At 43.9% G+C, this 16989-nt stretch overlaps 1 protein-coding gene across 5 annotated transcripts in view; it reads right to left on the bottom strand.

Annotated features, from left to right (window-relative positions):
• The window catches only part of sh3glb2b (SH3-domain GRB2-like endophilin B2b), a 40730-nt gene extending 24039 nt beyond the window's left edge, over positions 1-16691 (bottom strand). For 2 of the 5 annotated variants that reach the window (XM_071465384.1, XM_071465385.1), the window contains exons 1-6: positions 13908-16688; positions 10432-10573; positions 6948-7076; positions 4687-4820; positions 4322-4414; positions 3121-3183 (exon numbers count right to left, since the gene is read on the bottom strand). In XM_071465384.1, the coding sequence (XP_071321485.1) occupies positions 3121-3183; positions 4322-4414; positions 4687-4820; positions 6948-7076; positions 10432-10573; positions 13908-13970 (624 nt within the window). In that variant the 5' untranslated portion in view covers positions 13971-16688. Of the gene's footprint in view, positions 1-3120; positions 3184-4321; positions 4415-4686; positions 4821-6947; positions 7077-10431; positions 10574-13907 lie in introns of all 5 variants that reach the window. The other 3 variants (XM_071465388.1, XM_071465386.1, XM_071465387.1) reach the window with 3 other exon arrangements.
• Between the last annotated feature and the right edge of the window lie 298 nt (positions 16692-16989).

Here is a 16989-nt window from a genome sequence, read left to right as displayed (position 1 = left end):
CAAGTACAAAATACCTCTCCATCCCCTTTGGTGACCCAGATTTTTTAAATAACATACACAAGCTGAATAAGATGGAATAACCAACAGCTCAACAGCCTACCTGAGCCGTGTACCTGTCCTTCACCTACACCCACCCAGTCTGTTGCATCTGAAACCACACCCACCAGTGATGTCACTGCCACTACTGCACCACTGCAGTGAGCTGAGTCAAACCTCAGAGATGACCTAATACCTATGGTCACTGAAGGGTTAAACCAGGCTCAACTGTTGATCCTGTTTAGTCACATGATTGGGATTTCACTGAGAGTGTGTGTGATGATGTCACATGGACTGTGAATGTGCCGTAAATAGTGGAGCGATGTGTTTGTGTCTGACAGCTGCTGGTGTTGGCCCCGAGCCTGAACTGAACTGAACTTTACTCCACATCTGCAGGAGCTGAGGACTGAGGGAGCTGTGTTGTACTGCCTCCCGCTGGTAAATTGCGGTTAGTGTGAGCTCAGAACTTCACTGGAGGTGGCGAAGACTTTAAGTTCCACTAAAACACTCAGACTGACAGCGGCACTGAGAGCTCAACACAATGCAGTTGAAAACACATGCAAACACACAAAACACAAATACATTCATCAATCTGACAACACATGCACTACAATTACACACACATCATTTTGTGTCTGGAAACATGAAACACAAACCTGTTGTGAGTATTTGCAGCATGTTTGTGTATTTAGTTGTGTTGTATTTAGTTGTGTTGTGAATATTTGCAGCTCATGTTGTCAAGCTGCTGAAGATGCTTTCTGAATGTGTTTGTTTTGTGTGTTTTCTCATGTTTTGTGTTGTGTGTTGTGTGTTGAGCTCTCAGGGCCACCGTACACACTGAACATGTTTACGTTTTACAAACAGTGAGGTTAAAGCTTATATCATAAACTCAGGCTTCTACTGAACCTTTGGTCTAACTGCTACTACTAACTATAGGATAAAGGCCTGAGCTCATCACACTGGATGTGGTCACATCAACACTGAACTTCTCTCCTCCAGACTTGTAAGAAAAATGAGAAAATACCACAGTGACTGAGAGACTTTTTCAGGGTGGATGAAAAAACCACAAACCTAAATAACCAGAGACTAAAATCTCCTACATCACAACCTCCACAAACAGCACAAAGGTCAAGTTCTACTTCCTGTGTCCGACCTTCCTCTGCTCCGAGACACTGGGATCCGTCCCCACGTCCCAACTCTCCCAGCCGCTCTGCAGCTGGTCCACAGAGAAACACACTGAGGGTCAACAAGCTGGAAACCTTTAAACTCAACACAGGAGAAATCAGATCCAAAAAGCCCTTCACTGTGAATTCTCCACACTCTCGTTGGATATCTGCAGGAGGCAGAAACGTGTCGGGGCAGTTCAGTCTAAAGCAGCTGCTGTGTCCTGTTCACATCACATCAGTGGAGCCAGAACCTGAAGCTGAACCTGAGCCTGAACCTGAACCAGCTGCTGACACAGTTACACGCAGGTCAAAGGTCATGTGACTCAGTTCATTCAGGAAGTCTTCAGATGCCTTCACACGTTGATTAAATTGATTTTTCTCTCATCAGTCTCCATGACAACAGTGAAAACTGAATTTATTAAAAAGTAAAAATTGAAGCATCACATTGACAGAAGTATTCAGACACTCAGGTTCCTCCATCTCTCTGATCATCTCCTGATGTTTCTACACCTGGACTGGAGTCCACCTGTGGTCAATCAGCTGATTGGACACACACCTGTCTATATCTGGTGTCACAGCTGACGATGCAGATCAGAGCAGGGACTATGAGGAGGAAGGAACTGCTGCAGAGCTCAGAGACGGGACTGTGTCGAGGCTCAGAGACTGAGTGGAATGGTTGCTCCATCCATCTTTTCACTGAGCCCTGATCCCCCAAATTATTACCACTGTGGAGCATCAGTGTTTTGATTCTTCAGTTCATTAGTAGATATTTCAGTTTTTCCTTTTTTGTTCCCACTCCTGAGGCCACAGGTAGAGACAGGTGTATTACTAGGTATAAGAGCACATGGTAATGCTGCACAAACATGTCAGCACTGAATGTTCTCTAACATGATTGTATCTGTATTAAAAATTTAGACTGATAAAAATCAAAGGTGATAAACACACACTGATCCAGGTACGTCTGAATCCTGTCCTCTGTGATATAGTCACACAAGTCCTGGTGGAGGTCAAATGCCCTGTAATGTCATCTGCTCTTCACTGGTCATCTCAGTGTTCGTGTGTCAGATCAAAAATTAACATAAATAAATGAATCATGCTGAAACATGCTGCGTCTTCAGTGTGATGTCATGCAGTGCTGTGGTTCAGTCTGACCAGCCGCAGGTCACAGGCAAAGATGCTGCCACTACAGGTGGAGACCTGATTCATGGGTTCAAACACTTTCTACAGTAGAACATCTAACAGTGAGACTTTGAGCCAGAGGCGGTCTGGGGTCTGATTCGTGTCAGTTTAGGGTGTGTGACTTGGCTTCTTACCCGAATCCTCACTTCCCTTCACTGACTTCCTGTCCGTTTCAGAATTGAGTTTAAGATTTCATTGATCACTTTTAAAGTACACCCACACGAGCCAGCCCGCATCCCTTAGGTCCTCGGGCAGGGCCCTTTCGGCCGTTCCAAAGTCGCGGCTTAAATCTAAAAGTGACTGTGGTTTTGTTTCAGGGCCCTTTGACTTGGAACGACCTGCCAGAGGAGAAGAGGCAGAGTCTTAAAACTGTTTTTTTTACCTTTTACTGTGTGTGTGTGTGTGTGTGTGTGTGTGTGTGTCTGTATGTACGCGCATCTACTCTTCTACTCTGTAATCGTCCTTGTTTATATTGACATATATAGCTTGTCCTCCCTCTGTCCTGCTCCTCCTTGGTCGACTCTCCAGCCTCTGGTCAGACCAGACCACAGCTCTGAGGCTGCAGCAGTGACTGAACTGAGCTGAGCCTCACTGTGGTTTAATATTTCTTCTTTACCCAGTCTGAACTTAACATGGTGCTAATGGTGGAGCCACATAAAAGCCAGTTCACTGTGTGTGCACGTGTTAGCATGTTAGCCTAGCTGCTGCTCAGTGTGTGTGTGCCGCTTGCTTTTCTTACCGCTGATGCACTGGCAGACAGAACATAATTTCGAGGCCTTGTCTCCTGAAAATCAGGTGCAGCCTACAAACAGGGGAGGGGGGACATGTTGGCACAGTCATGCAGATACAGTCATTCAACAGAAAAAAAAGGTTAGCCAGGAGCATTTGAGCAGAAAGGGAACGAGCAGGAGAAACATAGTGCAGGTCATTTAGAGCTGGTTGACAGCAGAGGGAGCTTAGAGCGTCCAGCCACAACCTGTCACCCTGATCATTGATTGAGTGATGGATCTCTTCCCTCCATTGTTCCGGTGTTTTACCATTCAATTAAGTTTTAATTAACTTGTTTGTGAGCTCAGCCTTGCAGGAATGTACAGAAAGAGCATCTCACAGTATGTGGCAGCTGATCTGCCTGAGCTCTGATGATGGTGGCCAGCGGTGGATGGGTCAGTGCAGCCATGCCTTCTGAAGAAGTAACAGCAGAGGAAGAACAAAGTGACTGCACAGGTTATTCTTAAGAATGAAGATGAGAATGTAACACTGTGTGCTTCACATGTGGTTTTACTGCCCTCGCCTCTTTTTTCAGTCTGATAACGTGGTGAGGAACAGCTGGGACAGAAACTGAGCCGATTATCTAACATTAAACACATGAGCTCTGAAGACAAACGTGTTGTAAAAGTGTCAATTCAGTTGACACGTGTTCAGCCACTTTCAGTTACCTGGTTTATTAGGCTTGAATGACTCAGCTACTTAACTTAACAGCTAGAGAGCAACATTATCCCATCAGACCTGTGTGAAATAATGATTCATGCTGATGTAATAATGGGAAATCAAGGTGTGCTACAGTCTAGACATAAAGTTCAGCAGCTAATTTACCTTTGTAATGTTTATCTGACTGCTGGTTAATAATGGATTCATTAATGTTGGTTTATTTTTAGTGTCTCTTTGCTCTCATTGTGTTGTTTCCAGGTGCAGCAGCTGTTTGCAGCTGGAAACGGCCTCAGTCCAGCTGAGCAGCAGACAGATTCAGTCAGAGAGCAGCTGCTGAACAGAGAGGAGACCAGACACAGCTAACAGAGGGAGCTGGGCTGAGAGTCATCAACAACTCCAGATGAATGAGAGAATCTGTCAGTATCTCACTGCTGCTGTGGATCTCATGGTTACTGAAAGATTCAAATGTACAGGAGGACAAAGAACACAAACAGTGAAAAGATGAAACTCACTGCTGCTTTGGCCTCTGCCTGCTTGGCTTTCTTCAGACGTGCTTTGCAGATGTCGAGATCCAGCCGTCGATTCTCCAGGAGCCGCCGCTCTTTCTGCACAGAACATCAGACATCAGGGATCCAGTCAGAAACAGGGGATCTGCTGCAGGAACAAACCCTGCAAGGCCGTGTTTCTATCCATCTAACAGCACAATGAGGCGACTAGCTCTGTGTGACCAGACATTTCATAGGAAACAGCACAAAGTCAGGTCCAGTGCAAAGATGTCACATGATCCAGGGCAACATATTTCTCTTCACACGGCTGGTGTTAATATGAGTGAATGTCTTGAAGGACAGAGGATGATGAGTGGATCAGTCAGACTCACTGATATCGTCCTCCAGTCTCCCTCCAGGAAGTTGCGTAGAGGTGTGAGGAAGGTAGCAGCTGAGGTTTGCAGGAACTCTCGTTCGGCTCCTCCCAGTCTAACCTGGTACTCCCCCACTATGATCAAGGTGCTACCTGCAGATGGCACAATACACAAACACACACACATGCACAACTGTATTACACACCATGTAAAATCTTGTGTCTGTACAAACTTCCAAATAAACAGAGAAACTTGATCTCTGATCTTTCTTTTGTACAGGTGCTGATGGTCGAGGAGTCCTCCTCCAGGGAACATAAGGATCCACAGTGAATGTTATGTGAAGCCTGTTGTAGGTATAAACGTGTGTCAGGGGTTTGGGTCTGGACTGACACCACCAGTGTTTTTCATCAGGTTCTGCGATGAAAGCGGTGGTCACTCTCTGTGTCTCTTCAGTCTGGAGGGTTGTCATATTCCCAGTAACCAATGAAATGATGAGATGATGGTGACAGTCCTGACAGATTGCTGCTGGGTTTTACTTGGAGCAAATTTTCAGATTTTCTTTATGTGACAGCTCCAGAACATAGAATCCTTAAAGCTGCACTGATCAATAGTTTCATTTTCAAGGTCCATCCAGTCTAAAGGTAGATGTCCATGTGTTTGTGATTATAAAGCAGGTCTAGGTTCTATATTAATACTGTGAAAGTACCACAGAGAAATGCACACAGCCTGTATTCAGAAACTGAGCCTTAAAACCAGCCGTCAGGACTTCTGGAACTTTGTGATGTCACATTGCAGTCACCGCTCTCAGCCACGCCCCAAGCCCTGCCCACCTGAACCTACCATCCAACCTATTGGCTGACTGACCTGTTATTACTAGAGCTCCAGAGAGAAGCCTGGGAGAGGAACTACACTGAGATGGTTTTTGGTTCTTTAAACCACAAATATATCTTTTGATGGATATCAACACTTCTAATAAAACACAGAAGAAGAGTAAAATACGGCGCTTTAACAGCTGATCAAATGACCATGTGTGATGAGGTCACTCAGAGTTTAGTTCCCCTCAGCTCCAGGAAGTATTTCAGCATTTTTAAGCTCAGTGTTTTGGTGTTTCCAGCAGCAGCTGTTTTCAGATAAATATCTGTAAACAGCTGTAGTATCTGAAGTTCTATATGTTATGTGACTTTATGGGTTTGGTATGTTTAGCTAGGGATTCCCTGGTCAAAAAGATGCTCTAGGTCAAAAGGTCTAGGTGTCATTGGGAGATGGGTGACTCCCTCATCTTATGTAATGAAGCCCTTTTTTATTTATAGGAACCATATGTTTTACCTTAGGTTCACGAAAACAACCAACCTATATAGGAGCAGAGTTAGAGCTGTTATTCAGAGGAGATTCATATTGGCTCCGACTCCTCTCTCAGGCAATCTCGAGTGCTTGATTTGATGCTGGACTTCTTTGTAATAAACCTCTTTATATACAAGCAAGACGGTGTCAGCAGAGTTTTCTTCATCATCATCACATCATCACTGTTTAAGAAACAGCACAGCCTCAGTCCTCTACCTGCTGATCAGCTAACAGATGACAGACTCAGTCCAGATGAATGATGATGCTGCTCTAACAACTTTGCTAACTTTGCAGTTCTAAGATTTCAGTCAGAGTTCTGCTTGAAATCAGCTTCTGCTCTGTGAGAAAGGCAGCAGAGGACAGAGGCTGCTGATGTCATGATTCATCACATCAGGTGAGTTTTAATAAGGAAGATAACCAGCTGTGCCCATGTAAAACTGGATGGACTCATGACTGACTGTGCTGTATTAAGTGAAATGTGCAAATGCAGCAGTGACTTCAGAATCAGCTCCACCACATGCACACATCGTCTCCTGTTCATCCCATTCATTCATGTGAGGGTAAACAGTCTGAATCCTGTGGACTGTAACAATGAAAACGACTCAAATGACAATAAAGTTAAACTGAACGCAAACACAGCCAGTCACTACTGCTGAATAAATCCTGTATTTAAACAGCATCAGAGATGGTTTAATGTAATTAAAATCTTATGGATTGTAACTTTAAACACCTTGGTCCCAGACACCTTCAGGTACAGACTGACCGGCTCTCTGCTTGGCCTCATTAGATCCAGACAGACGCTTCTCACTTTCACAGCAGCTTTCCAGAGAGTTTGAATCTAAACTGTTTAATGATCCCTGCCTATTAATATCAGGACAAAGAGTGGACAGTAGTGCCAACAGCTGTGTCCAATCAGTGTCAGCAACAGCTCCACTCACCGTATGGTGTCCCGGGACCGAACTCTTTGGCAGCGTCCAGCATGTACTGGCCCAGCAGCTCAGCGTTGGTCATCCTGGAGGGAAGCTTCTTGTCCAGTTTGTCATAGATGAACTCCCCTATTCGAGCACCTGGGCAACAGGTGAGAAACAGAACACTATGAAACCAGACACACCTCAATCAAAGTAATCAACACAAAATGATTTTACAAACACCCAGCGACTGAATTCATGAACACTTTTGGAAAATAAAGCTCTTGACATCAATAGAGCTCTGAGCCGAGGTTTTCTACTGAGTATTAGAACAACTGTCCACATTCATACATCTTCTCTCTAAATAATACACAAGCCTTCCATCTACCATGCGTTCCATCAATTTACAGATGTGCGTTGTTAAGGCCCTTGGCCCACAGTTTGCTGGGTCACTTGGATCTTTGCCTGGTTTCCTGATCAGAACATCAATGCTTCCTTTATCTTGTTGTTAATCTGCCTTTCTCCCATACCTCAGTATCAATCTCCTGTTGAGTTTGTCTGCGCTTAGATTACCTCATCATTCCCTGGCGCACTCATTCACAATTTTGTCAACTCTCTCATACTGACTGGTAAACTCAGTATGACTCTTCTTCTCCACTGCCTCCATATTTTCAGATGTAGTTTCCTCTCTGCAGCGTCTCGCCTCCTCACTCACTGTGTACCATGACAAAGTCTTGACCATTAACCTTGTTTTTCTGTACTAGTTATCAACCCTTCCTGCATAGATATTTTATATTAAAAGCCTTCCAGTGGCTCAGTGGTTATAATCCCTCCCTATTCTACAATGCTTTTAATTTGAAAAATACCCAGGAAGTATCATTTACTGGTGACTGGAAAAGGCTAAGTGAAACTGACGTTCAATTTCCTAATATTGCACCAAATGATTTAAGAGTGAACAGGCCAGTAGGGACAAAGACAAGCAGGTTGGAAACGTACAACAGCAAGTCTTCTAGGTAAAGACAGACCTTCAGCTCTATACCATTTCTAAGTCTGCCTGTAATATGGGGTCTGTAATGAACAAAGGGTTCAATGGTAATTGCAAGGGGTCTTTGGAGATAGAGGCTTGAGTTTGATGCTGGACTTCTTTGTAATAAACCTCTTTATATACAAGCAAGACGGTGTCAGCAGAGTTTTCTTCATCATCATCACATCATCACTGTTTAAGAAACAGCACAGCCTCAGTCCTCTACCTGCTGATCAGCTAACAGATGACAGACTCAGTCCAGATGAATGATGATGCTGCTCTAACAACTTTGCTAACTTTGCAGTTCTAAGATTTCAGTCAGAGTTCTGCTTGAAATCAGCTTCTGCTCTGTGAGAAAGGCAGCAGAGGACAGAGGCTGCTGATGTCATGATTCATCACATCAGGTGAGTTTTAATAAGGAAGATAACCAGCTGTGCCCATGTAAAACTGGATGGACTCATGACTGACTGTGCTGTATTAAGTGAAATGTGCAAATGCAGCAGTGACTTCAGAATCAGCTCCACCACATGCACACATCGTCTCCTGTTCATCCCATTCATTCATGTGAGGGTAAACAGTCTGAATCCTGTGGACTGTAACAATGAAAACGACTCAAATGACAATAAAGTTAAACTGAACGCAAACACAGCCAGTCACTACTGCTGAATAAATCCTGTATTTAAACAGCCCACCAGAATCAAATGATTCATTAAAGAAGGGACTAGCTTAAGCTAACATTTTTTGTAAATCTCTGAAGGATAGCTGTCCAGACCCAGACAATTCCCACTTTCTAGAGACGACGCAGCTACACCGAGTTCCACAATAGTGATTGGCTTCTCTAGTTCCTCTTCAAAAGACTGTTCAATGAGGGAACGTAAAGATTATCAAAGAACATATCAAAAATTGAAGGACATATTTGATCAGATGAATAAAGAGACATGTAAAAGATCCGAAGCATCAGTAGTTTTACATGAACTTGCTTGGATCTGCAGGATTTGATAAGATAATGATGTCTGATGAACTTGATGTGCTATGAGCTTGTTGGCCTTGTCACCTTGTTCACAAAAGTCTTGTTTGAAGAAGAAGTTCAGTCATAAAACTGACAGACATGTGCTGCCCCAACTTAGTCAGTCTTTCTTCTCTCATATTTGTGTAGGAGTTTATCTGCCTTCAAAGTCTCCTGTAGCACCACTGCAGATACATCAGGTGTTTTGTTTAAGCTCACAAAATCCTCATTTCAGAGGAATGTGGACCTCCAGCAGCAGATCAATCAGATTGAACTGACTTCCACCCAGGAACATGAATTATAAAGAGCAGCAAACTAAAAAAAAAGCTGATTTACTGCACATGCAGCTTCATTTTCACACTGAACTATTCCAAGTGTAAATATTTCTTTGCGACACTTTGTGGTGTACATATTTCTAATATATCGCACAGCTTACAGACAGAAGTGTATTTAGTATCATCTCCAGCTTCCCGCTCTGAAGAGCTGCTTTGGAAAACACGTAGAAACTGGGCACAGGACTTTGTACGCCAGCTTTTATTTTAGAACTTCCGGTACCCACTGAACGCAGCACTGGCTGTGTCCAATCAAACAAGTGCTGGCAGGTGTCTTCCTGCATAGAAGGTCATTAGTAATTCAACACCTGTTTGTATCTACACAGTCTGAGTCCATACACCGTACAGCAGACTGCATCTCTGAGCATGTGTTCATTTTACCTGCAGTTTCAACATGTGATACAATGCAACCAATCATTTGTCTACCCTGTTCAATTCCTGAGTGAAAAAGTGTTGGACTGTTCTCTCTGGTGATTGAGGCCAAAACTTACCAGTGTGGTCAACTGGAGCATGAAATGATAAAAATACACAGAGGTTAGACATTACATCCACAATTCATGATGGAGGTCTGTGCAGACTCTGTTCAGACATGTGTTATACTTGTAGCTCTTTGGAAACAAAATGCAGTCACTGTGATGAAACTCACAAAACACAAACTGCTTGTTAAAATGTATGTGCAAATGGGTGAAAAATGAAAGATGTTGGACATAAAAAACATCACATTGTCATTTAAGCTGCGTCAGAGACAGATCTTTTCTTTAAAATGTCAAAATAAGACATTTCGCCTGCTCCTTCACTGAAACAAAAACATGTGTCAGACTCGACTATGGAATCCCAGAGGTGACAAAGACAATGATAAGTGTTTTAGACAAAATGTTGTGATGTATATGTGAGATGGTGTCATTTCACAGTTAAGTTTCTGTTACATTTACGCAATAAAATAATTAACAAAAATTATAAAAATTCAAATCACAATTTCTTTTACTATTCCTTTAAACTTTTTTCATTTAAAATTTATTTTTGTTACTTATTCATTATTAAACCAGGAAGACATGAATGTTGTTTGCTGGTTCTGGGACTCCACATGGACTAATGACTGGAGCTGTGAGGAGACGTGACATCATGTCTCTCTGCAGACTGAGCAGGACTTACTGGGGTTGGGCTGCAGGAGCACCTCCGTCTGTCTCAAGATCTTCTCAGTCCAGTTCTTGGTGCCATCAGCCCGAGTGATCAGGTTCTCCAGGTGAGGATCCAGCTCTGTTTTCTCAGCCTGGCCCAGCTTCTCCTCTGTGAACTAAACACATGACAAACACATTCTGATCCTTCTTTTTCTTTAACCAGCAGCACAAATGGCTGTGGCTTAGATAGTTGAAATGATAATGAAATGTGGCCTAACTTCTGGCCAAGCCAGGCAAATACTGAACCAGAGGAAACAATATGTGGCCCAAATAGTTGTCAGAATAATTTTACTATCTGTTTCTGCTTAAAATCACCATGTTAACATTGTCACTGTTAGCATATTAGTATGTTGATGTTAGTGTAGCCTATCAGAGCAGCCAGCATGGCTGTAGACTCTGTGGGACATGTGGGCAACATGTAAACTGAGAGGGACATTTCCATTGCTCTCTGGGGGACACATAATAAACCTCCTCTAACTTAATGTTGGCATATATGTATACTGACATATACACTGATACTGATACATCTGTGTGTGTTTGTGTGTGTTTTTGGATAGGTTTGTGTGTGGGTATTTCCATAGACACTGTATATTCCCCCTGTTACAGTTTGCATGTCATCTATATGATTCTTTAGGATGATTGTAACATGTACTAATGAAAAAATATGATTTTATGGTTCATGTCCCTGTTACATAAACTAATAAATAAATAACAGCCCTATGCAGATGTTGGGAACATACATTGTATTTCTATAATGTTTACTGTTAGCATCTTCCCCTGTGGGCGGTGGTGAGTTCACTGTGACAGTTTCAGAGCTGAGGGGATGAGCAGGTTGGTCGGAGGCTGTCTGAGAGAATGACTGGATATGTATTCACAGTGTGACGATTTGAAGCTATGACTAAGTAAAAGTCATATATGGTACAATTAAATGGTAAATCTAGTGCTGCTCTATTTAATCCTGATGTACTGAGTCCGTACACTGTAATATGTGACATCACGGTGGTAAAACAATGCAGCAGACATGGTTATACAGATTACATCAGACTTATTTTGTGCCAGTAGCAGTCACCTAAAGAATCAGGTTATTACTGATGAAAACTTTTCCCTCTCATCAACCGAAATGTCAGAACTGAAATGTCCGTTCGCCCTCCTTCCCCCATTTGTCCTGCGGGGTCACTGGGGCCGGAATACCAGGCCGCCGCGGTGGGCTGGGGTCTTTCCTGCTGGGAAAGTGGGGGTTGGGGGTATGGGGCCTCTCCGGTGTGTGGCGGGCCTTCAGTTGCTGGGGCCATTTGGCTCTGCGTCCGGCTCGCGCTGGGGTTGGTGGTCGCCCGCTGTCCCTCTACGGGCCTCCTTGTGCTGGGGTGCCTCTGTACTCCCTTGCGGGCTCCCCCTTGGGTCAGGCACGTGGCTGCTGGGGGGGCATGCTGCCACAGGTCCTTGGGCTCTAGGGGTGGCTGGGAGTCTTGGTGGCCTGGTTTCTGGCCACCTGTGCCTTTGGTCTGGGGGGGTGGTGTTACTGCAGCCCCCACATCAACTACCCACCACATCCAATGACAAATCGCTACACACATGAACACATACACATACATACACACACACCTACTCCTCCCCTCATACACACACACAAACACACATACTTGTACTTCTATCTTTGTGAGGACACTCATTGACATAATGCATTCCCTAGCCCCTTACCCTAACCTTAACCATCACAACTGAGAGCCTAACCCTAACCCTGACCCTGACCCTAACTTAACCTAAACCTAATTCTAACCATAACTCTAAAACCAAGTCTTAACCCTCAACATGTGATTTGAAGGTGTCTCAAAAAGTGAGGACTGGCCAAAATGTCCTCACTCTGTTAGTAAAATACTTTTTTTGGTCCTTACTATGTAGCAAGTACAACACACACATATACACATATACACATACGGAGCATCTAATGATTAAGGACTATAGAGTGACCATAGATGTGGATATTGTTAGTTATTGCTATTGTTACTGTGGTTGTTTTGCTGTTGCTGTGTTCTTCTCTTCCTGTCCACTCTCATTCCTGATGCGGTCTGGTTGTCTTAATAGAGTTAAAATATGTGACAGGAGGAGTATCCCACACTCCTCCTTCGCAGAGTAAATCTGCCCCAACAACACAAGGCATCCAGACCACTCATACTGCTTGCCAATGATATTGGGACAGGACACAAAAAAAATAAAAATACCAGCCCAGAACTTCAGAGATGGGTTGTGAATTATGTTAGTATGAACATGGAATATATGAACTAACGCTTTCTATCATTGTTTTTTTTAAGAAAATTGGTCATTTCGTAAGAATGATCCAGGTAATATGTATACTAATATAATTCCACTGTGACGTTGAGCACATTCCAACAATTATTTTGTGCTGAGCTTTCATCTGTTGCTCTTGTACCCACAATCCCACAGCATGTACCACTTATTTCCTCTGCAGTCAGTGATTTCCTGTATTTCCCATAATGCCTTTGGACAACCTCCAGAAAAGCAGCATTAATGGATTCATCCATTCCATCAAACATGGCAGAAATGTGGGCAGAGCCTAAGCTGCAGTAGCTTTCAGTAATGACACTCAGTATGGCACAACACCATTAAAGGTACTGACAGGGCTGGTGTTACCTGCTGTGTGAGGTTTCAGCAGCTTCAACAGATTAATGTGACTCTGACAAAACACCTCACTGCAGCCAGTGCTTCACTGTTACTGCTAATGGTTTTATCTTGTCTCAGATCTAACCTGTGTTGTTCCAGCTGTCACAATAGAACCACATTTATTTAATACAGGCTGTCAGGGAAGCTATGTGCGAATGGCAACGTGTCACAGCTCTAACAGGAACTCCCTTGTAAAATCTTGTACTAAAACGTTCTCTTGATAATCAGCAGACGTGGGTTAGTGACACAACATGATTGAAGACCGTTTACTTATATATACGAAGTTTAGATAAATTCGGCATAAAAATGGTCCGCAACAGATCTGTGTCTTAGTGTGGAAGACGAAAATTTGATTCTTGAGTGGACACAGTTCACGATACAAAGGAATCTTTAAATTACTAGTTGTTGAATATGTCATACAATAAAGAGCCTATTGACTTTGGTCCATGAAGAACCCCTGTCCTGCTGATGAAGAGGAGCAGGTTCAGCTTGTGTCACGTGGGTAATTCACTCGATCACAGCCATCAATAATAGATGGAGCTCGACAAACCTTTATCGGTTTACAGCCGCTCATCGAAATACACCGCAGAGTAAAGCTGCTGTTGTCTCCACGGTAATAACTTCAACACAGTAAACTGCCCTGTGTGCTGAAAACAGAAGCACCGTGGCCCACAGTCTGTTTCCATCCCTGCACGATGACGGGAAATTAGTCTGAAGCCGGAGGCTGCTCGGTCTGCAGCGGGGGTATCCTGCAGAGGACCCGCTCTTTACCTGCACAGCCCGGGTGAAGAAGACCCCTGCATCGGAAGCCAGTTTCTTGACGTTGAAATCCATGGCGCCGCGCTGAGCCGAGCATACAGACAGGGCTGCTGTGTGTCCCTGGAGAGGAAGTCCTCCGGATCAGCTGAGATGATGCGGCAGCAGACGCAAGACTGAAGCCGTAATCCGCTTCATGGGCAGTCGGAAATCTGCTCTCCGCCCTGCGTTTAAAGAGCCCACAACACAGGGCTGCAAGTCAAGACCGCCCTCGTCACTGTGCAGCCTGTACCGTGCCCCACCGTGACCCCTGGTTGTGTCTGCAGCTTAATGGGCACAGTTTCTGTCCCAGTGAAAATATAATATCGTGCCATCTGTAGATTATCAGACAGATCATCGGGGTTTCTGCAAATACACATGGTGCTGAGTGTTCTCAAACATCTGAAGACAAGTTTTGTTTTTTTTTTATTAACAATTTCTATCACACAGTTAAAACAGGCATAAGTCACATTCAAGATAATTTCCAAACATGAAAACATACTGAGCAAGCAGCAATAAAAATGAGCATTATAATTCAGATAAAATAATATAATAAAATAAAAACATTTGAAGACAAGTATCTGCAGCCTCCACTGTCAGACCAAGAATGATGAATGAACGCTAAGCTGGAGATGTAGAGTTGGGTATTCAGTTGAGAGGAAGCGGCTGAGCTCTTCAGTCCAGATGAGACCAGAGACTGGTTCATGTTTGACTTTAAAGCTGCAGGATGCTTTTTTTCCCCTGTTACGTTTTAATTGATAAATTCTGTGTAACCTGTTAATGTGGAGGGCAGCTGTGGTTCACACTCACTGAACAACAGAGGTATTCATTTATAAAGTTTCTGAGCGAGCCTCCCTCTGCTAACCAATCAAAGGAGGCCAAAGTCAGGGGTGGGAGCCCACGGCTGTCAATCAATATGTGACTTCATGTCGACTACTCCTCCTGCTCGGTATTAGCTGCTGGAAGACTCAGAGGCTATAGGATGCTCCCTGCACCTCCGTTAGCTGACATAGAATACATGAGGAGGCCATCTTCTCTCTGAGGTCAACATGCAGAGCCAGCACTTCCTGGTAACGTCATCACAGCCAAATGTGATCTCTGTCCCAGAGCCTCCACCTATCAGAAAGCAACACTGAGAGTGTCTCTTGTTAACACCCATTCCCTCAACAACTCTACTTACTACCAACAATAACCTGGACCCACTGAAACCTGGTACCAGACTACACCTGCTGGATTCACCTGCCTCGACAAAGCTTGGCTGGGGAGGTGGAACCGTCATCTATAGACAAAATATGGGGGCCACTCCCACCTGCATCATAGCTGCTGGATCCACCACTGAGGGGCAGTGAAGTACCTGGGTGGAAGATGAGAATGTCGTCCACATGTGAGGTGATTCCTTCATAGATTGTTAGTTCATGTCGTCATTATCCCTGAAGAGCTTCACTGACAACAGCAAGTTGCAGTGGTGACGAGGGGTAACCTTCCCTACGGTCCCTGTGTTGATTATAAATATGGATTATTTTGTGTTGGGCTTTATTCACTTAAAAAAACTACAAACACGGCTCAGTTTAACTGTGTCCCAGGTCAGGGTCTCTTCTTCAGAGGCTCGTCTGAAGACCTGTGTCACAGCAGTGTGACTAGACTGTCCCATTACAAAGGTTCCTTCAGGTGTGTCCTTCTCTTCTTTGATCACAAAGGCCCCAACAGATGGATCCTTCATGGTCCAACATATCCAAAGATTCATTGTGCTGGTAATGAAAATAATATGTCAGTAAACAGCACAGACAGAGAGTTAAAGGTCAGTCTTGTGTTTCAGCTCAGTTTAACAGTAACGATACAACTGTTAAAACCAAGGTTCTTAAAACCTCAAGATACTGTGAGGAAAACTTAAGTGTTGACAAGGTTGCTAGGCAACAGGAGCCACGCTTTGCAATGCAGCGGTAAGAGAGGGAACAGCTGGTGACACAAAGAGAAAATCCTGTCGGTCAGACCGCCTTGTTTCAGTTCGGCCGAATGCAACTCCTGTACTGGGACACAGCTTTTGTCTTCTGTATCTGAAGGCTGTGGGACCTCTGATCTGTCTGGGCTAAAAGTGAACAGGTGTCAGTCAGGTATGATGGTAAGTTATCTTCCACTATTATGAACGTATGTTATTAATAAAAGTGGCAAAAATCCTTTTCACCAATATGACAGATTTTTTCAGATCACTAAGAAAATAAGACTTTTAGGCCTCAGTACCAACAAACATCTTGTGCCAGACATAAAATATACACTGAGTACAGACATAAATGTGAGATGAGATCCTGAGGCCCATTGTTCTCCATCCCATCTGCTGCCTTTGCCTCCCGTTGCAGCATCCTGGAAGCTGAACATGTCCCAGTTGTTGCATGTCCTGTGACATCACCAGCTATGTCAACTACTGAGCCATAGACTGTATATAAAAATGGACGTCGACGTCGGCTCCGGAAAATGAAGCCAATGCGGAAGTGACTTAAACCTGCATTCTATCGAATGACCATCAGGGGGCGACACCACTGGTTGCAAAAAGAAGTCCGTTTGTATGGAAGTCTATGAGAAAATGACCCTACTTCTCACTTGGTTTATGACTCCAGTAAACGTTTTCATAACGAGTTTATGGTCTCAATCGCTAGTTTTTTTAAATTATAGTCCCATTTAATTTAAAATAGACGATAAAGTAGGGTATGCATTGGGGCGTGGCTAACGTATGATTGACACATTTTGGCTTGTCAATCAAGAGCAGTCCCTTTTAACTATTAAAAGTACTTTAACACTTCGTAATAAAGTTTACCTCGACTTATGGAAAATGACTTCGGATTCAGCAGCACTGCATAGCCGAAAGATTGATGCCGCTGTCAGGTCGACAGTTTAGGTGGGTGGGCACAGTGACCTCGGCTCTCAGGTCAGCCCCACCCCTCGCTCCTCCTCAGCTCCACCCTCTTCTCCAACTATGGTTTCTTCTGGTTTCAAAAAATCAAGATGGCGGCGGTCAAATTGCAAACTCAAGGCTTCAAAACGGCAATTCCAATGGGTGACGTCA

This window comes from Trachinotus anak, unplaced genomic scaffold, assembly GCF_046630095.1.
Source record: "Trachinotus anak isolate AG129_WGS33_773 ecotype Australia unplaced genomic scaffold, CSIRO_AGI_Tana_v1 ptg000028l, whole genome shotgun sequence".
Taxonomy (NCBI): domain Eukaryota; kingdom Metazoa; phylum Chordata; class Actinopteri; order Carangiformes; family Carangidae; genus Trachinotus; species Trachinotus anak.
This window is presented reverse-complemented; position numbering and strand designations above follow the sequence as displayed.